At 42.2% G+C, this 22683-nt stretch overlaps 1 protein-coding gene across 1 annotated transcript in view; it reads left to right on the plus strand.

Moving 5' to 3' along the window:
- Positions 1–3034: 3034 nt before the first annotated feature.
- Positions 3035–22683, plus strand: part of RAP2A (RAP2A, member of RAS oncogene family) — a 33624-nt gene continuing 13975 nt past the window's right edge. Inside the window, exon 1 of the mRNA XM_075089844.1 lies at positions 3035–3443. Within this exon, the coding sequence (XP_074945945.1) occupies positions 3130–3443 (314 nt within the window). The 5' untranslated portion in view covers positions 3035–3129. The remainder of the gene's footprint in view (positions 3444–22683) is intronic.

Here is a 22683-nt window from a genome sequence, read left to right on the forward strand (position 1 = left end):
CCGCTTTCATCACAAGAAAAAACGCTTTGCTGCCCATCAAACTCGGCAATCTATGAGACTGAACACCTGGTGTAAATCTTTCCAGTGGGAGCATTCCTGTTACCTCCTGAACTGTTGCCTTCTCACTCTAATCATCATCCTTGACATGAACCAGCAGTTGAGAGCAGTTGAGAGAAGTACTGAATGTCAGGAGATTGTGCCAGTCTTGGGATGAGTAAGAAAGGAGGCTAAAATCTCCTCCCTTCAACACAGATCATTTAAACCCATTTTGTATGATCGCACATCATCTTCCTGTTCTGAAACGCAATACATTTTAAAGCCTGTTGGACATGTTCAGCTTTCCCTGTTCTTAAGGGAAGGTGAAACCCTCAGTCCTCTGAGATAGCTCTTAGTTTTCTGCCTAGATTATAATCAGCTTAGAACCTTGCTCTTCTATCGATATTGTTCATTACCTTAAATGCCTACTCGCTTGAGCTTGACTTTACCCTGGCTCATTGGTTACTCATAACCCTCCTCTGCATTTGCTCTTCCTAGGCTCATCAGACAAATTTTCCAGCATACTCTTGTAGATAAGCTTTGTTCTTTTCCAGTAACCCTCCTGGGTGTATTTCTGTAAACGTTCCTCTTTCCTGGACACGGTTTATCAGAACTGAATAGAGCAACATCTCACTGGTCACCCAGAAGCTTGACTGTGTGCACATCACAGTCACATTTGTTTTTTCACAACCACGTTAAATTGGCAGCTTCATCGTTGACTAATAAACCCAGGTATTTTCCCATTACTCTGCTGGAGGGTTCCTGGATTTATACTACAAACACCTATTAATCCATGCGTGCAATATCTTGCATTTTGTGCTCTTACATGTTCTGGTAGGCTCATTTCCACTACTTGAAGGTCTTGAGTCCCCAGCAGGAATTAAGATTATTCATTGAAATTGTTATTCATTTCTGACTAGATCTACCAGACTCTGCAACATTTACAAAGAGATTCTGACAGTCCTGTAAAAAAATTCCGTGTTCTCTCTTTGGTATTGAGTGTATTTACATCACAGATGTGTGGGATTTTGGTTTTGCTTAGGTGGTTTTTGACTACATGGGCATTGCGAGAAGCCAGTGAATAATATTCTTTCTTCTAGACAGACCAAAGCTATGGGCATCCTACTGAAAGAAATGTTTTGAAGTTTTGCAGTTAAAAAAAAACAAACAAACCAAAACAAAAACCCAAAACAAAATAGACAACAACACACAAAGGAAAAAACAAACTGTAACAGCAGAAAGCCCAAGCAAAACAATAGAAAGTTTAAAGCACTGCATGGGACAAGCATTTAACCAAAAGACACAGAAGACAAATGGGCTCCAAAAAGCCACAAACTTATCTGCCACTCAAAAATTTCCAGTTTGGTTCAGAAACGTGAAAACAAGTCAACAAGGAAGCAGAACTGGACTTGCCTGGAAAGCAGGCTGATACCTTAGGCATTACCTAAGATGAAGATGTGACAACGCAGAGGGAAGAACAGCACAACAAGAAATGCAACCCCAGGAGCGAGCTCCTTTTCTGACAGCTTTTGGAAAGTATCTGAACAGCAGACTAACTCTGGCTGAAACTTTAGCCTCTAATGGAAATAAAGTATTTTCTCCCTGTATCAAATCATACCACCCAGTAATGTTTGGGGGGAAAAAAAAAAAAAAAGTGAAGGGTTAAAGAGTCTGTCTCATAGTAGGAAAGACAAGCACACAGATGTGAGCATCTTTCCAGAGTGATACTGGTTCCCAAGAGAAACTGTTTGTTTTCTCATCAATCACCCTCATTTTTGTCGCTGTTTATTCGGAGTATTTTTCTCAAACCGGACCACCATCTTTCCAGGCTCTCAGTCTCTGAGAACACAGAGGTAGGCACACATTGGTAACGAACACATAACGGCCTCCCTTGCAAGCGCACGCCTGCATGGCGATCACAGCGCACTCAAAGGGAACTCTCACAGGATCGGTGCATTAGATTTTCTGAATCCTATTTAGTTTTATACACGCGAGTGGGATTAACGGGGTGGCCTCGGGCACTCCGCACCCGCCGCAACGGCCCGGCCGCAGCCACCTTCAGCCGCCAGAGAACCGCCAGGCTTAACACGGCCAAGACCTCACCACCCCGGAACGCCCTTCCCCAGCACGCCGGGAAGCGGAACCGCTCAGACTGCACGGGGATTTCCCCTCGGGCGGCTCAGAAAGGCCCTTCCCCCCCGCTCCCGCCCACCTACCGGGACTGGCCGCACTGCAGGGGCCGCCGCCGCCTCACCCAAACGCCCTGCACCCCTCCCCAGCCCCGGTGCAACAGCAGCTCCTCCCCGGGCCACAGGTCGCTCCCGGGCAAGGGGTTAGCACACCGCACCACCCCCCGCCGCCACCGCAGCCCCTGACAGACACTTCCGGCCGCGGGGCCGCCGAACTCCCGCCCAACCCCGCTCTCCCGCAGCCCGCGCTCCCATTGGCTCATTCCTCCTCCGGCGCGTGACCTCTGCGCGGCCGCTGGTTGGCCTCCCGAGAAGCGCGTGTCGCGGAGCCAGCCCGAAGAGCGGCTAGTGGAGAGTGGGGGCGGGCCGCTGTCTCCATGGTGACAGAGCCGGGCGAGGACGGGAGGGGCGGGGCCGGGCCGCCGCCGCCCGCCGAGTCGCGGCTGCCGTCGGCGTCACGTGCGGCTCCCACGCCCTCCGGTTGGCCGGCGCGCTCCGGGCAAGGGGGGGGGGGGAAGCGGCGGGGAGGTGCCACGTGACGAGGCACCGCCCGCCCGCCTCCCCGCTCTTTCTTCCTCCCCAGCGCCCCCCGCCCGCTCTGCGCGCGCGCGCGCCGGCCGGTTGGCTGTTGCTGTGGCGACAGGGGAAAGAGTGGGCGGGGCCGGCGCCCCACCTCAGCCGCGCCGCAGCCCGTCAGCGCGGCCCCGCCGCCGGGAGCCGCCGCGGCCGGGCAGCATCCGCCGGGCGGGCGGGAGGGGAGCGGAGCGGGGGTGGCGGCGGGCTGGGCTGGGCAGGGCGGGGCGGCGCAGCGCGGCCCGGCCCATGGCGGGAGGGTGAGGAGGGACCATCGGCAGGTGCGGGTCGGTCGGTCCGCGCTGGCGGCGGCGGCGGCGGCGGGAGGAGGATGCGCGAGTACAAGGTGGTGGTGCTGGGCTCGGGCGGGGTGGGGAAGTCGGCGCTCACGGTGCAGTTCGTGACCGGCACCTTCATCGAGAAGTACGACCCCACCATCGAGGACTTCTACCGCAAGGAGATCGAGGTGGACGCCTCCCCCTCCGTCCTGGAGATCCTGGACACGGCGGGCACCGAGCAGTTCGCCTCCATGCGGGACCTCTACATCAAGAACGGGCAGGGCTTCATCCTCGTCTACAGCCTGGTCAACCAGCAGAGCTTCCAGGACATCCGACCCATGCGCGACCAGATCATCCGCGTCAAGAGGTGACTTGCCCGGCGGCCGCTCCTCCGGTGGCCGCGCCCGACGCCCACCTGCGGCCCGGCCCGGCCCGCCGGGGCCTGTGGGCCGCCCCTTCTCCCTCGTCCTCGTCCCCTCCTCCCCCGCCCTGGGACGCCCCGCGGTGCCCGGATCTCCGGCCCGCCGGGGCTGCCCACGCCCTGCCCGCTGCCCGCTCAGGTGCCTGCCCCGCCGCTTCCTTCCTTCCCTGCCGCCCTCCCTTCCTCCTCCGGGGGGGCAGGAGGATCCCCTGGTCCCCCCCACCCCGGGCTCCCCGTGGGCGGCCGCCGGCCGCAGGGGTGGCAGGGCGGGGGCAGGGGGCTCCGGCGGTTTCCCCTGCTCGCCCCCTTCCCCCGGCCCCCCCCCCCCCCGTGTCTCCCGTTTGCTTTTACGAGGCGATAAGTTTGGGGTGCTGCTGTGTGAAATATGGCAGGCGGCAGCCTGTGCCAGGGCGGTATCCGGGGGGGTGGGGGGGAAAGCAGTTTCCCCAGTATTGCATCGGGTCAGCCCTCGGGTGTACTTTCTCAGTGGACCTGATTTGCAAGGGAAGCGCCCGGGTGCGTCTCTTCAAAGGCAGGTAGAGATCTGCCTTTTCGGATACCTGCACAGGTATTTCCGTGAACTTCCCGCTCCTCTTAAAAAGCGCAGAACGCAAAGCCTCTTTCTTGGTAAAGAGATAACGGCTGGGAGCCTTAGGCCTTACCTATGCCGGCGTTTCTCTTAAATTTCCCACAGTCGTGTTGCCAGCCACTCTTATTACGAGTGAATCCATAGCGGCAAAACACTGGTGCATACCGCCAGTTTGTTTTTATAACCACTCTGTTGTTTAGATATGCGTCAATCAGTTAGATGTCAGCAGCTGAGATGTAGCCAGTCACGCTAAAATAAGGGTAGATGCACCATTTAAAATCATAGCAACCGTTTGAACTGTAGCGTGGATGAGAAAATGCCGCTGGCCCGATCATCGCAGACTGAGATCTGTTACTGACCGTGGAGAGAGGTTGTAATTATGTCACAGAACTGGTTGAGATTTGGCTTGGACATCTGAAAGGGAAACCCTTGGAAATAACTTAGTTGGACCACAGCTGTTGGATTTGCATCTTAACGTAGAGCGGAGCATAAAAAGGTGATAATGGCTAATCATATGGTTGGGTACAGTCTGTTCACAGAAATTGCCATTCCAGACCAAGGCCTGGGGAAGATGTATTTTGAAATTGGGGAGGAGGGTGAGCAGGGGAAAGGGGAGGGAGGAGACAAAGCACTGGTCTTTTGGGAGACTTGCAGCTTCCTCGTAGTAGGTGTTTCTTAATGTGTGCCCTGACTTTTTCACTGGGGATTTCTAAAGGCTAATGTAACAAAGTTATCTTGAATCTATTATGGAAAAGGCATTTTCTGTATCCTCACCATCTTTACTGTTCACACGTACCTTACAGAATAACAGTTTTTCTTTAAGTAGTTAAAGTAGACTTTTTTCATTAATAAATGCTTTTGGTTTTCCTATGTTTAATCAGTGATATAAATTCATTTAGGCTGAATGCCTAGCTGTGGCTTTTGCAGCTTACGCTGTTCCTTGCAATGGAGTGTCTGCATTCAGACCCCAGCTGTCAAGCTGTAGATAGGTGTGAAGCAGAATAGGAAGTAACTTGCACTTCCATAGTTACATTGACTCAGCACTGCTCAGAGTGGGTCTAAACGCTGCTCTTTTTCTTATGCCATTTCTTTTTTACTGCAAGACTTCAACTTTTGGCTTTTGGTTAGGTACTTTGTGAGAGACGTATGAGCAGTGTTTTAATCCTAAATTTATTTTATGCAAACTAAAAACAGCTGAAATCCTGAAAAATTTAGCAAGTCCTGAAAATTTTAAATGAGTGGTAGTTGAGAGGGACGTGCTGTTGACTTGCAATATTAAAAAGATATAGTTTCAGCAAGTGTACCAGATCCTTCCTCGTCAACTTACCTTATCATATATTTGTGGGTTTTGTTGTTGTTGTTGTGTTTTGAAACTTAAGTTCTCAGGCAGTGTAAGACCTAATGTGCTGTTGACTTACACTTGCATCCTTTTTACCAGTTAAACTGGAAGATTGCATATTTACAGATATAATATGCCTCTGTAGGAGGACTTCTATATTATAATTTACAGTTGCACAAATACATTTAATCCATGTTGAGAGACAAATATTCATAGTCCTGTTTACTTAGGAGTTTTGGATGAGACGTACCAGAAAATTACAACTATATGCTTATCTTGATACAAAACCATGATCTAAAAAGCTCTGAACTTTCATTGTACCTGAAAACCAATTGGCCAGGTCTCTAACTGGTATGTGTCTCTGCATTTTACATGTTGTCCATGGGTTGGTTTTTTTTTTTTTGGATGAAAGAATCCCTGTGATATTATATAATTAGAGTAATTAAAATTACTCTCCCAAGAAGTAGAAAAGCCAGGTGAAACTCCCTCTTAGGGTTGAGATGCACGCTTGAGCCTTATGCTTCCCTGGTCTAACCACCACATACCAGAGGCCAAACTAAGCGAAGGGAGTCCTTCAAGCCACCTGATGAAGTTGAGTTACTTTATAGGAATGAATGACATGTTCATGAATGAAAGAGAGGAAACAAGTGGACCTTTACTTAACTCTGAAGCCAGTGGTTAGAAGAGGTTGAGATCACTCTTGCCAGTATAGTTTCTCTTCTCATTAGATGACTATTTAATATTAAAAAATGCATGAATAGACTTAGAAACAGGACCGAAATCCGGGTCTCCCAGTCTGTGGAGAACTCTCCTAATGGCAAAACTATGAAGCCAAGCTTCCTTGTGTGGTGTGGGAGCCTTGCATCCCTTTCAGGCATGGTGCACATCTTTAACAAGAGCAGAGAATGCCTCCGTAGTTTTTAAACAGGTAATTAATGTTTTTTCCTGGGAAATGGCTTAAATGTAAACTGTATTCTTTTTTTCAAAGTAAATAAAACCTTTTTGTCTAGATCTTTCTAAGAATGAGGCAAGGTGCTTTACCTTCATTAAGGGAGCCCTGTCAGTTCTGAGTGGATGGGTGCACCCGCAGCAGCACTGCCTCCACATAGGGTGAGGAGAAGGAAAAGGCTTCAGAAGTGCTCACTGTACTCTGGGCCAAAGCTTGCCGCTGTGCAGCATGCTGCTGGCATTGGATGAAGGATCTCAGTGGTACAAAATCACAGCTGCTGTTCTTGTGTCTCCAGATGCTGTGTCTTACAATAGTTTCTACCCAAGGAGTGGCTTGGCTCTAGCTTGTGTTGTACAAAGCAATTGCTTCTGCAATCAGCTGTTCTTGCAGTGCCTGCAACTAGCCCTGCTTGTCTGGAATGTGTGCTTCAGTAACAGTACGTGGGGGCAGGAAACTGATGAAGGCGGATGTCCCCCAGGAGAGTGAAGCTGTGGATGTCCTTTTTGCTGGATAAGGAGTGTAATCAGAGGTAGGAGGACAGGGGGATCGTGCCCTAATGTAGGGTGGTGGGTTGTGCAGAATGAGGCTGAAGATATAAGGCTGGTCTTTGGGTTTAGGAATTTAAGAGTGCCTCTGTGCTTGTTTGAATCTGTTATCACTGCTAATGATAGGTGCTAAGTAAACAGTTTGGCAGATCCTATTTACTGTACAATTGACTGCATATCTGAAATGCATTGTTCCACCCCATGATCTGAGTGTTTCAGGCACCTAGTACCAGTTTCTGGATCCCACTTGTGCCAAATATGCCCATTAAGTCTTGTTCCTTCTGGTTCTTGCACATGTTTAGGGCTTGTAGTGTTGGCAAGATGGTGCATACGTAATAATTCTATGATAGCTTTGAAGGATACTCCTTTCTGTATACAAGAAGGGTAAAGGGAATCAACTGCTGCTTTACTGCCTCCTGGTGAGATGTTACACAAAATATGTTATCTGTGCATTTGTAGGTGCTGAACTCTGACACCTTCTTTCCCTCCAAAATGGATTTGCAAGCTTGGCAGCAAAGAACTGTCTGTTGTTTATGTTGCAGACAGAACTCACTGTAGCCTCGGAATGAGCTGTTTTCTGGAGAAACCTTTTGTTTGTGAGAGCAAGGCTAAAATGGATGAGTGGGCCCATGCCAGCAAAGGTCTGTAGTGAAGAACAGAAGCTGTCAAATGAAACAGACTGGAAGTGGTACACCCTGGTTAGATATCAAGGTTTAGACATAAGTAGTGAGCATCCAGATTAAGCAGTGTAATTTTTTTCATGGAAAAATGAGTTAGGTAACTTCTAACAATTTTGTGTTTGTCTTTTGTGTGATTAGAAAGCTCGATGAAGAGAATCTGCTGATATTTACCATATACTGAAATTTAATATTGGATATGACTTTCCCAATGTTTTTCTCCCACGAAAGTATGTTTAAACCTCATTGGGTGTGTGTTCTAGGTGCTTATGTAGCCTTCAATAATGTAATTTCTCAACCTGTCCTACAGACTTTAATATATATATATTTAGTAGAACCCCATGAAACAGAAAAGTATTACTATTTCTATTCAAGCAGAAGACTAAAGCACAGAGATAAAAAAGAACTCACAAAGTTAATTCAGAGTTCTTCACTTGCAATAGTTTCTCTAGATGTCTGACAAGTGCTTTAAAGACAGGACCATTGCGTTCAGGTTTTAGAGGATCTGTTAGGTTCTCCTTAACATAGTATTTTTGAGAAACGCTTTATTTCAAGTAGTGGGGGAAAAAAAAATCCCTTTTCATTAATCTATTCCCTTTTCTCTAGCAAAGACCAGAAAATTTATTAATGTAGATTGGCTGAAAATGCAGACTAAATGATATAGGTGTGTTGCTATGAAATATCACAGAAATGTGTCTCCCAGTTCAGAATGTTCTTTGTGGTGGTGTTTATCGTCAGGATGACAGTCTGCCTCCCAGTCTAGGGATTCTGTGTGGCAGTTTAAAACATACAAAGGGTGTAATTATTGAAATATATTAACTGTGAAATCAGCATCTTGAGTCAATGATAATTGATGTATTTAGTGACTTAATGGTGATTAAGTCTGAAAAACTATACTCGAAATTACAAATTGCTCAAATGTCGAGTTTTAAAATGTTGCTTTCCACGTACTGTGAAAACTAAGTATGTTTTTCAGTCAGACCACTTAGCACATTGGGGTCCAGATCCTCATTAAAACTAGCTAATATGATCATACAGATGACTGTCAGTAAACAGACAGTTTTGAGGAAACGAAATAGATTAGTTTGTTCTTTAGCTCTTCACTGTACTCTTTAAGCAAGGTTGAATTTACTAGTTTTCTGAAATTCTACATATTTCTCACCTTTTTTTTATTTTAAGAAAGTTTTTTTCTGATTTTGAGACTATTTAGAGAAACCTTCATAAACGCTGCTTTGACCCATCCAACCACAAAAGCAGTTCCAGCCTTCCAGGAAGAAATACCGAAGTATTCAGAAGTGAAACTTGGAAAATACTATTCCTGCTGAAGTACCACACACAAAAGGTTGACAAATGTGCAGGAACTTTCATAGGTGCTAGCCGTGTAGAGATGTTAGAAGTAAGAACAGACTGAAATCCTGAAATATTTTTTAGCATGAGTTTGGGGTTTTTTTTGTTTTATTTTCTTTTGGGTTTTTTTTTTCCTTTGCAATAATCTCAATGTAGTGGATTGATTAGAGTGCTCATCTTTAAGTGAAAGAGGCAGGGCAGGTATTAAGAACGGTCCCTATCCACCACAGGATGCCTGGCCAAGCTGCCGGCCACTCTTGTGCACCCATCAGATGAAACTTAGCACTTCATTGCAAGAACAGATTAATGGATTTTAAATCCCTTCAAACACTTGTACATATTTCTAAGAAAGCGTAGGAACCTGAACGGAATTCTGACATGGTGCACACATCAGCCATTGTGTTAAAATATTTAAGTACAACAGAAGAGCTGTACTGGCCTCTTGTTTGTTTGGGGTTTTTTTTGTTTTGTTTTTTTAAGGGAGACCTATGGATAGCGGTTTCTCAGGTAAGAACCATATCAATTTATAAGAAGAAAATATAAATATTTTAAGCATCTGTAGAGATGTAAAGAAGTGGTAAACACAAGTAGTCAGTCACATCAAACTGACCCTGTATATAACATCACAAACTCCAGCTGCATGGCCATCTCGTGTGTCTTACTAGGGAACTGAAATGTAGACCGTCCCCTAGAAAGTGTCTATAATAGAGTACATGTTTGCAGGATACAAGACATTACTGTAAAATTTATTTAGTTTTAAACTCAGATTTTGTTTCTCTTTGTGCTCTTGTGCTTTTAGAATAGCTTTACAACACTTCTTTCTGGCTCTATAGAGTTTAGACTTTTTTTTTAGGGAATCTACCTTTGTTTTAATTTGAAATTAATGAGCTAATTCTGTCAGACAAAATTATAGGTTTCTTGATTTAACTGGGGAATTCATACATAGACAATCCTCTAAAAAATGTCTCTGTCAGTGTGCCATTTTAAACTGTAGAATATTATTTTAAAGTTGCTTGGCTTAGTCTTAAACTCAGGTATTTCAAGGTGCTCATGCATCTTCGGTACCTATTACCTTTATGTTTTCCTGTAGAAGTTTTTGAACTGAATTCCATATTTGCAGGGTTCTCTTGACTCTCCACACACACACACTTTCTTGATAGTCTGAAATATTCATGCTACTTTGAGTTACTTTCTGTGGAAACCATAAAATTTGAGACCATGATTACAACCAGAGTCCTCTAATTTATTTTTTTTTTGGCTGCTTCCCCCCTCCCTGCCTTGCTGCTTCCCCCCACCCCCCCAGCTAATTGTATAGGTATTTCTTTCCAAGATTTATTTTCCTTTATAAGGTAAAGTGACACAATAGCTTCACATGTGGGCACTGAAAATAAATCTTTTTATCCCCTCCTGCTTTTTAGGTGTTCTTTGGACTTTTATTGAAAAAGCCAGGTAGGCAAACTCCTTTTGTTTGCATGTTTAGTTTAGATTGTGATAGTTTAGAGTCTAGCATATCTTTTTTTTTAATGATGCCTGTATCACTTAGCAGCATCTTGTCTTTTCAGATCTTAATTGCTGCTGTAGCTCACGTTGTTGTAGAGGAGTGTGAGTAAATATGGATAGCCACAGTTGTCAGATAGTAGAATAGTATGTGGCAAGACTTCTTAAATTTGTCTGCAGTTGTGCAGTGTTGCTTGATCGTGTCTGTGTTGTAAAAATGCTATTTAATGCGTTAACAACCAAATATAACAGTGACTTTAATGGCTTTCATAGTTTAGTACAGTAATATAGTATTAATGCTTGGGGTTGAATGTTTGCTATCTTGCTATTCATTAAGCTGTTTTGACACAGATTTTTGCAATGAATATTTGGAAAATTTTATCCAAAAAAATCATTGCTCATTAGAATTTCTGTTTTGCTTTGAATTTCTGTTTTGCCGAGAGGACAATAATTCTTTAAATACTGTTTTTTATAGCCAACACAGTTGGCAGTAACTTGCATCTTTTCTTTCAAAATAACCATGATTCTCTACTCTTCAGTTGGATAGTATGTGGATAGAAACAAATTTTGTTGTTTGGTCATACAGAAAACATTCTGGGTAGCAGTATTTTTAGTTAAAGCTCTTATGTTAGAGGCATACTTTTTGGACTGAAATTTCAAATATAGACATTTTTGGGGGACTGAAAGTTTTCAGATGAATAAGATCTGCAATGACCGAGTAGGTGGCTCTCCCAAAAGTCATTAAATCCATTCCTTTTCTAGTTTTCCTCTTAATAATTCAGTGTTCGATTTTTATTTTTTGCACCTAAGACAAACCTGGGGTTACTGGTTATTTCATTTCTGAAATATTGCAAGAGTTGCTCAAACACCCTTTCTCCCCCCACTTTTTTCTTCTTGTAAATTGTGTAGGTGGTATGTGATGATAAGGTTTTGAGAGAATAGGGAAGCAATTGGGACTGCAGTGCAAAATTATCCTAGCACGTAGTGACTTGTTACCTTAAAAATCACGTAAATCTTTGTACAAGAACTATAGCTATCTGCTTCTTCATATTCTCTTATTCATTAGCTTCCTGCTGGTCTGTTATTTTAGGTTTTTTTTTCCCCCAGAGGTTTCCAATACTGGACTATTATTTAGTTTTTGCTGCACTAAGGCAAACAGTATAGTCTAGGTACAGTTTACAATGCAACTCAGAATGCTTTCTTTGTCAATGGGTTGCATTTTAGCAGATGTGTTGTCTTAAATCCCAGTCTAGACAAGAGAATTAAAGGTGTGGTATGAGCATGTTATCCTTTCTCAACTTTAATGTCATGGGGCTAGTTCAGTTAGTTGGTGCTGTACTCTTTAAAAATGCAATGGTGACAATGTTTTAATTCTTGTCTTGATTAGGCCTAGACTAGGTGAAAGATCAGATGAAGGACAGAAGAAAGGAGTGTTTTTATACTTGGTTAGTTTGTTTTGAAACATTGCTTGCATCATGTAGATAGAGCTTTAATGTCTTTTAAAATATTGTCATTATCTTCAGAAAAAATACAGGTAATGAGGCAGACATTAAAGCATTTTAAAATATCAGAAAGTAATAGCTTAGGGGTGGTGGTCTGGGGTAAAATAAAATGTAACTCTTACTTTATAGAATGGTTTGGTGACTTCCTGTTATTGTTCTGGTTAACAGGTAGCCCCCTTAACTAAAAGATTAACAGTGTCTGAGATTCCCATGTGAGTATCAACTCAACTACAATTTGATTTGAACTGGAAATGAATTGGATGAGGGCACTGAACTTGGAAGTGCTCTGAATGTTGTGAAGAGCATCTTTGGTCATGGGTTTCAGATTAATTGCAAGAAAAGGTGCTTTCAAGAAAGAGCCACATAGATCACCTCTGGGCTATATGTGCACTTGCTGTAAAGTGCAAGTCTTGGTAGGAGAGTGTACTGTTTGCCCTGTTACTCATAATATTTTTTATAGTGTGGAGGATAAGCCAGGACTGACCAATCTACTTTATCTGATTAGATCTGGTTGCAGTTTCCCACATTGCTATAACATCCTTTTAGCTGCTGTACAAAATCTTACTTGAAACATTTTATAAATGTGCAAATAATTGGAATGCTTTTTTCTTTTGAAAAAGCTATGGACTTTGTAAGACCTATCTAGAAATGCATAAATTCTTCAAGAACTGTTTTTCTTCTGAAATTCCCTTTCCATGTTTCCAATTTAATTTTTAAATTTTAGAAGCTTGTTGTTTTTGTCAGAACAAAACAATGAATATGAGATATTTGGGGTTTATACCATTTTACCCAAAAGTTATAAATGAGTGGGGAAAAAGATCTGTGGTGTGGTTTGTTTGTGTTTTTTGTTTGGTTCCCCCCCCACCACCCCCGGTATTCAGTTGCACTTGGCCATGATGGAGAATCTTTGAGGTGTGTATTTTCTGAACTACAGGACAGCAGTCCTTATTTGTGTACTGCTTTTTGTACACTTTTTAAGAAGTTGTGTTTTCAGTCTGTGGATTACTTCCTACTGCCAAAAGGACTTGATGTTGTAAAGGGTTTTACTAGTAGTAATCTTCTGTCTCCAGGTTCAAAATTTGCCCCTCTTCTGCTGTAATGTCTGCTAAAAACCAGTCAAAAGGTGGGGTTTTTTGTGTCTTTGGTTTGTTGGTTTGGTTTTTTTTTTTAACTTTAGGAATTAAATGTCTTTTTTTAAAAGAATTTGGAGGGCAGAACATGATCCCCTTGAACTATTTCTTCTGGACCATTTTATCGGATGCCTTTCATACCCCCACCTAATCCCTGGGAGGGGGGAAATCTGACTAGTCTGAGTGCTTCTCAGTCTCTGATCAAATCCAGGCTCTCTATCTCACTGCTTAAAGAAGGCATCTGCTCTGCTAGTCTCAGAAGCAGTTAGATTCTTAGTAGCTGACATGCAGGTTACTCCCTACAATGCCTGGAAGAGAGAAGCATGAGTCACCTTCTGCTGGGTTGACACTGCGGTCCACAGTTGAAATCTAAGCAGTAATTTGGAATTAATTCTGCCATTGCTTTTGTCCATTTGGGTGTGTTGTTAGGGGGAAGGTCAGTGTAGTACCACTTAAATCTGATTGATCTCCTCAGGTTCTTTAACCATAACCTCATCAGTATACAGTGGGGGTTTTGGGGGTAGGAGAGGTTGGTTTTGGTTTTGTGCCAAGTGTGCAGGGTGCTCTCCAAAGCAGGGTATTGTGGCATTCCTCTTTGGAACATGCAATGGACTGGAGGAGATGCAGGGAGTTTTGGGTGTTTAGTTTGGTTTTTTTTCCATCAATGTCAGCCTTCTCTTTTCTTGCATTTCACTGAGAAATAGATGAGAAATGGGTCTTGCAAAATAGCTTCTTGTTTTTCTCTGTCAGTTCTTTAGGAATCTGCTTTGCTGTGAGGTGTGTAGTTCAAGTGGTTTGCTGCAACAGGACTATCTCCTTATGTATGTCAAATTTCTCAAGAGGCAGGCCCACTCACTGATCAAAACACTTAATTCTGAAAGAATGTGAGAGAAATGGAAACCACTGTGTCATCATGGAGCAACAGCTGGCCTTTCCTGAAATCTTGTGGTCACCTGGACTAGTGGAGTCTTCTAGTGGCTATTCACTATATGGGATATTTATTTTGTATTTTTGCAATGACTTCTCTATCTAAAGTGAATAAGCAGTCCTGAGAAGTCCCTGGGTTTCAGTCCCCTTTCTTCAACTTGTATACCTGGCCTTTTTCTGTTGTTGTTCCCTTGGGATTTGAGTGTTTGCCTTCATGTATTTGTATTTACCTTCATAGTGGCTCATCTTCAACAGGAAGATTGAGGAGTATTTTCTCAACCTTGCTTGTAGCTTAGTGGTTAGGGCAGTCTTCTGTCCTATGGAGTTATAGCCTAACTCCCAGGACTAAAGATGATGTATGGTGCATGTCTTTCACCTCCTTGATTGGTGCTGTAATCACTGTACTGCCACATTAAATGTGAGAAACAGCATTGCCACTACTTGCTTTTATTCCTATGGCTTTGTGTGGAAGTGATATCTGTTGTGTTTGTTATTATCTTACTGTTGGTGTGTTGCTAGATTCACAGAGGAATGCTTAGTGAATTAGGCCTCTCAAGGGGCTTGGCTGCGTGCATGCCTCATCTCTAAATCCCAAGAGAGCTTAGGTGTGTGACACTCTTGTCGTTCCAGTATATGTCTCAGCTGGGCTTGCACAGCTGCAGGCCTTCAGGCAGCTACCTTATTTTGACAAAAACCTTAGATGGATGTGGCTTGTCAAGAAATTAAGGGGGTAGGCAGAAATTTTGTGGAGCAGTCTTTTGGACACGGGTCCCTAAATTCTTTTGGTGTCCCAGTATATTTACCTACCTCGGTTTTGCATTCAAACCCAGAAATATTGTCCATCAGAATGTTTTCCTCTAGTTACCTCTTGCTTTTTCACATCAGTTTCATTCCCTACGTTTTGAGCAGTGAGTTCCTGAATGCCTTTGTATGGCTCTTGTTAGTACAGAATATGGAGTAGACCACAGACTTGATGATCACATCATCCACAGCATGGGCTTGACCATCCTTGTACTTCAGATGCCTTCCTTCCCCAGAAAGGGAGTTCTAGCCACAGGTTATATTATATAGCTGATTATAACATTATATTTGGAGTAGAATCTGCTTAGGTGGCTATCCTTATACAAATAGTTGTGTGAGGCATGATAGACTCTTTGCTAGGAAGAAACTGGAGAAGCAGGTGATATCAAGATAGCCTGCCGAGAGTCCACAGAGTTTTAATGTTAAATATCAAACATGAAGGAACTTGATTAATTACTCTTCATAGGCATCTTTTCTGTGTTTTTCCTAGTTTGGCTATGCAGCCTCACTTAACATTAAAAGCTGCAGACACTCAGCAGGCTACCTTCATATCATCTGCTTTTCCAGTAGTTGTTACAGGTTGGCCATATGAGAATAGATAGCCTTCTGCTCCTTGATCCTCAGTGGTGTACCATAAAATTTAGGCATGATGGCACGTTCTGGAATTTCACTCAATCCAAATATTCCCAAATTTTATTCAAATTGTGGAGAAGTTAAGCTGCCTGTTGATGTGATGAATGAGTGGCTATGTTTTGATGGACTTAGGTTTGAAGAACCCTCTGCTGCCTTTAAAGATAACATTATGGATCAGATGACAATTTTGCCTGGACTGTATGACTGGATATCTAATGGTCTTGCCTCTAATCGGGCACTATATACATTATAGTCATTCCATCTGGGATTGTGTAGCCTCTGTTGCTTACCAAAGTATCACTGTCTTACTGTGTAGCTGCTGCAAATTTCTAATGAGTCTGTTCACCATCTAGCAGTTTTTAGTCAAACCTCTTGTAACCCTTTTATTTCTAGTGTTCTCTGTAACCAGATTTCATAGCAACCAAAGTCAGAAGTTTGCTACCCATCAGATGAGTCTGTCAGCAACTGTTGGCAAGTAATGCTGTTCCTCTTACCTCTCAGGAGTACCAGTTTTTACTAAAAGGTCTGGCATTATTGTGGAACTAGTCCAGCTGCCATCAGGCCCTATGCCTCAGATTCTGCAGTGACCACGTAATTGGAGTACTGCTGGACTTGTTCCACATCTGTGCTAGGGTGGTTTTCAGGAACCATAGCGAGCAAACACAGTCCTTGGACAGCCTCCTGATGGACTGAAGCTACTGTTCTGTCCATATTTTTGATTTACACTGTCTGTTATGTTTGTAATTGCCCAGAGTTCAACTGCTGGGCAGCTGTAATAGTGTATAGACAGGACACATAATGTGAATGTTTAACTAAAAGCAGGGTCCTTTCTCAAGGGAAGGAAGGGACTGGCACTTGCAGACAGTATGAACCCTCAATCATACTACTAAGCTGTAGTGGACATGTTCAAAATACCATTACCTGCCTAAAATTATATCACCAGAAGCTCAAGATAAGCATCATGGTAGTCTGATCTGATGATGGAAAGGTGGTTTCTCCTGACTGCTTCCTCCTACTATACTTCTGAAACTCTTTGATTAGAGAAATCCACATAATTCAGTTTTTACCTACCAAAGTTTACAATGTAACTGTTCTGAAAAGGAAAATAAAATTTACAGAAAGCTGTACTTGAAAGGGTACTTGAACTTAAAAGGTCCAGATTGCTCTGGAACACACGGAAGAGGGAAGGAGGCTGATGTGCCTACTATTTATTGCAGGGCTTACTGGGGTATCCCTAGGCCTGATACGAATACGCTGAGGAAAAAAAAATTGTGGTTACAAAGTTTTCGCCTCTGGGAAGAATTGCTACCTTGTAGACTCAACATAGGAAAGACAACCCGACTTTGGGGGCGGGGGGTGGTGTGGTGTGGAGGAATAGTTTACCCTGTATTCTTTCCATGGATTGTCAAGAACTTGGCTATTCAATACAATTTGCTGTTTATTGCAGGATATTGCTTTTTTTCTTTATCTTGTTCCAACCCTAGTAAACTGTATTTGGCTAAAATATACAAAAAACCATCCTTTTTTTACATTGAGATGAGCATATTCAAGAAAGAAAACAAATCACCTAAAGGTGTGAAATCACTGAACCTAGCGCATGTTTAATTCTCCTCCAGATGGTTTTTATTGAGAAATAGTGACTGCTATCACAGTAGCTTCATCTGCCAGAGAGGGACAATGGAAAGCTCAATCTTGGATGAAAGCTGAGAAGGCACACCTTGAAAGTCCCTTATTACTCTAAAATTAAGCAATTGTATTGCCTTCCTAGTTGGGATAATTGGACTGGTAATTGAAGTCTACATTCTTCTCCCAGAGATGATCAAAACGCCTTCCTTTGAAAGACTTTCTGTCTGTCTGCAAGAAATGTGGTTAGATTAAAAGGACTGGGAACAGTCTGGGCTTCACACCCCTGCATATACCTTCATATTAATTGAAATGGTCTTTCTGCATAGGACAACTTAATGTGGAAAAATAATTAGTGGCCTATTTTCAGGAAATTCTAGTTGCCAATTAGTGATTCAACGAAGGAGGTGTAAGGGACACTAGGGTGTGTGATACCTTCAAATATAGGCTCTTTCTTAAAAGAAGTCCAACTTTCTTAAATATTTTCTTACCATTATTACTGTTGCTTTTGAGGGTTAGGTATACAAATTATTGTCCTTTCCGTACCTGGAATGTGATAGACATGTAAGTATTGGGTGATATTTTGTTTCTCAGCATAAAACAAAGTACATTATCGTTCAGCATCTTTCACAAACTGTTACCTACCTAAACGTTGCCACTTCAAAAATAAGTTTACACAGAAAGACAGATGGCTAAAGTGTATGTGTATACACAAATATATGCATATATGTGTAGATGGATTGCTCAGTCTTCTACTCTGTGGGGTCAGGCATCAGGACAAAAAAACCAAAATGTGGATTTCACTGGGTTCTGCAGTCATCTTCTATTTAAAATAGTTTAAAATAGGCTTTGTCCACATCTGAAAATATTTTCATTAAGTTACTTTCTGAAGAAGTTTGGTTAAACCAAAGTAAAGCCGCATAGTTTTTTTCCCTAATTTCAGCAATATTAAAATTGGTGTCCATATGGGAATTCACAACATTTTAAAGAAATAATTTACATTGGCCTGGCTTGTTTGCTTTTCCTCTCTCTGAAAAAAAAAATGTCGATATTAGCCATAGCCTCTTGTTGTGAAGGTTTTAATCCTTTTTCTCTCTCCCTCCTTCTCACGCACGTATGCATGTGTTGTTTTTTCTATCAGCTAGCAAAACCCATCCTCTCCGTTAGCTGAGTAACTGTTTCTTTGGGTGACAGAGGCCATCAGCTGGTGTACAGCCACGGGCAAAATGCCAGCGTGGAGGCACTCCAGTGCCCTAGGGATGCTGACAACTGGGAGCCTTGGGTTCTGACCCTGAAGCACCCACTCCATTGGTGACACAACTTCGGCACTGGCCAAAGCAGCCAGGTGCCTAAAGCCCCAGAGATGCATCGGCGTGGGCAGCTGTGTGGTGACAGAGTCCCAGAGGCTAACCTGGCTGGTGCAGGCGTGGCCTAATAGCTGATAGGGTTAACGTGTATAAAATGGTCTTCAAGGTGTTTGAGTGCCACAGAGTGTCTTCATAGACAATAAAATGGCTGTCAGACAGGTTGGTAACAGTCTTCTGGGAAAAGGGAGCTTTCTCTAACCTAGAGTAGACCCAAAGAAATTACCATTTCTATAGTAGTTAAAATATAAATAGCTCAATATCTGAGATGATAAGGATATCTCGCTCCTCATCCTAGCTGGCTTCATTTTAATAGTTTCTCAAATATTAGATTTGAGATATACATACATACATGTAAGGAAGAATAAAATGTTTAGATTTTACTATTTTATGTGCTAGATACCCTATATCTTATGTCATTTTATAAACAACTTCTTACTAGGAAGGTTCTAGATACTAGAATGGGTAAATTTTAGCTTCAAGTCTTCCAGTGTATTTGCGATGCTGATTTAGAATGCCATAGTCTGTTGGGTTTTTTCTGTAATTGGTATCTGTCTTACTGTAGGAAGAATGAAAAGTGTTCCTAAGAAAATAATTTCTGAAGTCTATGTTCAACATAGAAGAGAGATTATCAGTAAATCATGCTTTATATCTGCTGCATAGAGGTAGTATGCTGGGAGGTAGTATTTTATACTTGAAGATTAACCAAAACTTATTTAAAAAAAACCCAAACAAACAAATTAAAAAAAAAAACCCAAACAAAAAACACCCACATGACTTCAAAAGCTCTTATTTTTGTATATTCATGTTTAGATATGAAAGTGGTTTCACTTAACTAGCTGGTGTGCTCTTTTTGAATCAAATTCCTGTAGTTACAAAGTTGAGTTGTTAAAGATGGAAGTCACTTCTGAAAACTGTGGAGAAAACCTTGGTGCTCTGTTCATTCAAACATTCCACTTATTTAAACCAGGCTTACGGTAATTAGGTAAATTATTCTGTGAGGTGAGTGCCACCAACTTTCTGCTGTCATAGCAGAATGGTTTTCTTTCCCAAGTCAGAAGTCAAATCTTCTGGTAGAAACTTAGCAGGAGCAAACAGGCTTTCAGTGCATCTGCTAATGAAACTAGTCAAGGCTTTCGGATTCATGTCTGTTTTTTTCTTTGTTGGTGACAAATTTTATTTTGGTAAAAGAGGGCTTGACTATAGTCAAAAAGGATATGAAGTCATAATACTACTTCTGAAGTAAAAGAGAAAATGGTAGAACTAGTACTATTTTCTCCTAAATTGGTTCACTATACTGACATGGCCAGTGGCTTAGAGATTCTGTAAAATAGTCTGTCTTCTGAAAAATACCTGGAGTCATAACCCAGTTGTACCTTTGTGAGGAAAATATGTCTCAACAGAGCATTTTTTGCAAAGTTTTCATATAAGCATTGTAGGATATTTTTATTAACTTGAAGGACATTAAGCTGTATTCTTCTTTGGTTACTAGGGCAACAAAGAAATCTCTGCTTCGTACTAGACACAGAAATTCTCTTCAGGCTATGCAATATCATATAAACTCTGGTATCTGTCTGCTTGAGCTTCTACACAGGGATTGATGAGGGAGCAGAAATTTATGCCAGGTTGTTTGCCTCTTAATCCCATTATTTTTATTTTACTTTTTCTTAAGTTTTAAGTGACCTGAACTAGGCTCACTGCAAAAGGTCAAATTCTTCAAAAAGTAATCAAATAAAAGCTATTATGAACATGCAGTTCATATCCATATGTAATGCTCAGTTCTACAGATCGGATAGTGGCAATCAAATTGCCAGAGGTGAATTTTGTGACCCAGGCTTGCGTATGTTTTCAGAGACTAAATCTGGGTAGTGCTGAAAGTCAGCAGCTCTGACTTCTTGGAGTAAGAAGGCTCTTACCTTGACATGGAGGAGAAGCTGTTGCTTTTTGTGTGGTTCTGACTGGACGGCGCAGCACGACGTGATCATTCCTGAACTCTAATCCTTTGGAAGCAGGTGATGCTGCTAAGAAGGTTTTGAATTAGTTGTTAGGCCTATTCTTGAAGACTGTAAAAGTGTGATTTTAATGACCTAGAGAAAATCCTATTAGAATAGTTTAAATAAGTGTTGCAGTGGGATTTTTATCCATGATTATAAGTTGGTTAAAGGAATATAAGAATGTGTTCGCTTTGAAGAGTGAAATAATACCTTACAGGACTATAGTCTTCTGGCCCTTTTAAAATGCACATGCATTTGACTATTTTTGCTAGCCAAAGTTTTTACTTTTTGTATCCACTAAAAAGTTTTGCTTTCTATACTTTAAATAAACAAGGATAAAGAGATTGAAGTTGTCATTAACTTTATGCCTGAGCTTTAGTTAATTTTGTAAAATCTGGTTTATTCCCTTTGCTTTCATAATGCTAGGATATATGTTTATCTTGAGTCCTGTAAGTACAATTATCGGTTCCTCTACATAAACGCGTAGCTATAAATATTTGTGTAGTTTTGGCATTTGTTTCTCAGCCCATTTTCTATGGAAACAAGCCTTATGCAACTCAGTTTTCTGCTTGTCTCATCTTCCTCCATTACCTGCCAGTAAGTTTTGAATTCTGTGGCAAAGTTAAACTAAACTAAATTAAATGCTGGGACAAGTTCCCAAAGAGTTTGTGGAAGGTCTGTCCTTACAGTTTTTCAAGACTGCACTGTATGTGGCCCTGAGCGAACTGGTTGAGATCTCCTGGCCGATCTTGCTTTGAGCGGGGGGTTGGACTAAAGAATTTCCCGAGGTCCCTTCCTGCCCTAGGGGTTCTGTGGTTCAAAATCTGGAACAAATTAGAAATCTAAATGATTAAGTTCTATCAGAATTGTTGGTGGGAAAGAGACCCTGTCACTGCTCTGCTTGTGGAAGAAAATGGGCATGAGCCCAGCCCTGATTACGGACTGGAGAATGGTGAGGGGAAGACTTGTAGGGAGAGGTTAAAACTAGAGCTTTAGATATCAGCATTGACCGAATCTGTAAGAAACTAGACCTACCATTGTTCTAATAAATTACTTACCAGACATTGTTTTGTAGAAGGGTTGGATGCTGCCTCAGGTTTTCCAAATGGAGTATTAACAATGTATTTGTCTCTAAGATTTTTTTCTTTAACCCAGCTACAGGCATAAACTTTGACACATCTGAGTTGGTACCAATCTGTTTGGTCACTTTCCTTCTCTGTCGCTGCCGCCCCCCCCCCCGTCCTTTGTCAATGCTTCCTGTGCAGTATGGTATATTTTAAAACATTGCAGTAATTCATCTAAAGGTTTGCATGTCAAGAGATCTCCTTCTGAGAGAAATTTCTTGTGATGAAGCATGTAGTGATAGATAAATGGTAATGCATGTTAGGGTCACTGTTAAGTTCTTTGAACACAGCAATGTAATAAATTAAAAATATTAAACAGAATCTGTAGAGTTGCTGTATGATGTGCAAGAGGCTTATATTGCTTTTAATAGTCATCTACATTGTTCATTGCCTTTGCAAAGGGACCTATTCAATCCCACATCATCTGAACAGGCAGGCTTTTTTGACCTTGTAGAAGTTTTGTACGGAAAAGAAAGGAGGAGGAGAAATCCCTCAATGTCAGCATGTTTTAAGATATTGTGAGCCCTTGCAGTTTCTGCTCAAGCTGGTGGAGTTGAAGTGAGGTAACAACCTTGGCTTTGTCCCCCACGCTGGTGTTCCTGCTCCTGGTCTGAGGCACACCTAACCCAATAGCTTTTTTCTTTCTGCTTGCAAGCTTGTTGTTGTAAAGAAAACACAAAAATTTGTGGGGTTATGTAGCCTACTGCTGAGAATAGCTGGGATGCGGGATGTTTTTCTCTTGAAGAGTGAGCAAAACAGCTAATGCATCCTTCAAGATGCCTCCTTTGCTAAGGATGGAAGACCTCAGAAGTGTTTATGTGCCAGAGGCATTCAGAGGTTAAATCTGATGACTGTTGTTTTCTTCAGGTGGAGAACAGAGGTGCAGAGCCCAAGGGGCTTGCTGGAAATCACACAGAAAGTCTGTAGTGGGGTATGGAACTAAACCCACATCTCTTAAATAGCATGGCAGCACTCCTCTTGCTTGGCGTTTAATGTGTTTCTGCAAGGTATTAGAGGATACATTTTAATTAAAAGCGGTTGTGTCTGGAAAAAATGGTCATCTTAAAGAATTGTCTTTTTTGTAAGACTTTAAGATAGTCTCTTTAGTATCTTCCATATGTTGTACATTTAGTAGGTACTGAAAA

This window comes from Phalacrocorax aristotelis, chromosome 1, assembly GCF_949628215.1.
Source record: "Phalacrocorax aristotelis chromosome 1, bGulAri2.1, whole genome shotgun sequence".
NCBI lineage: Eukaryota > Metazoa > Chordata > Aves > Suliformes > Phalacrocoracidae > Phalacrocorax > Phalacrocorax aristotelis.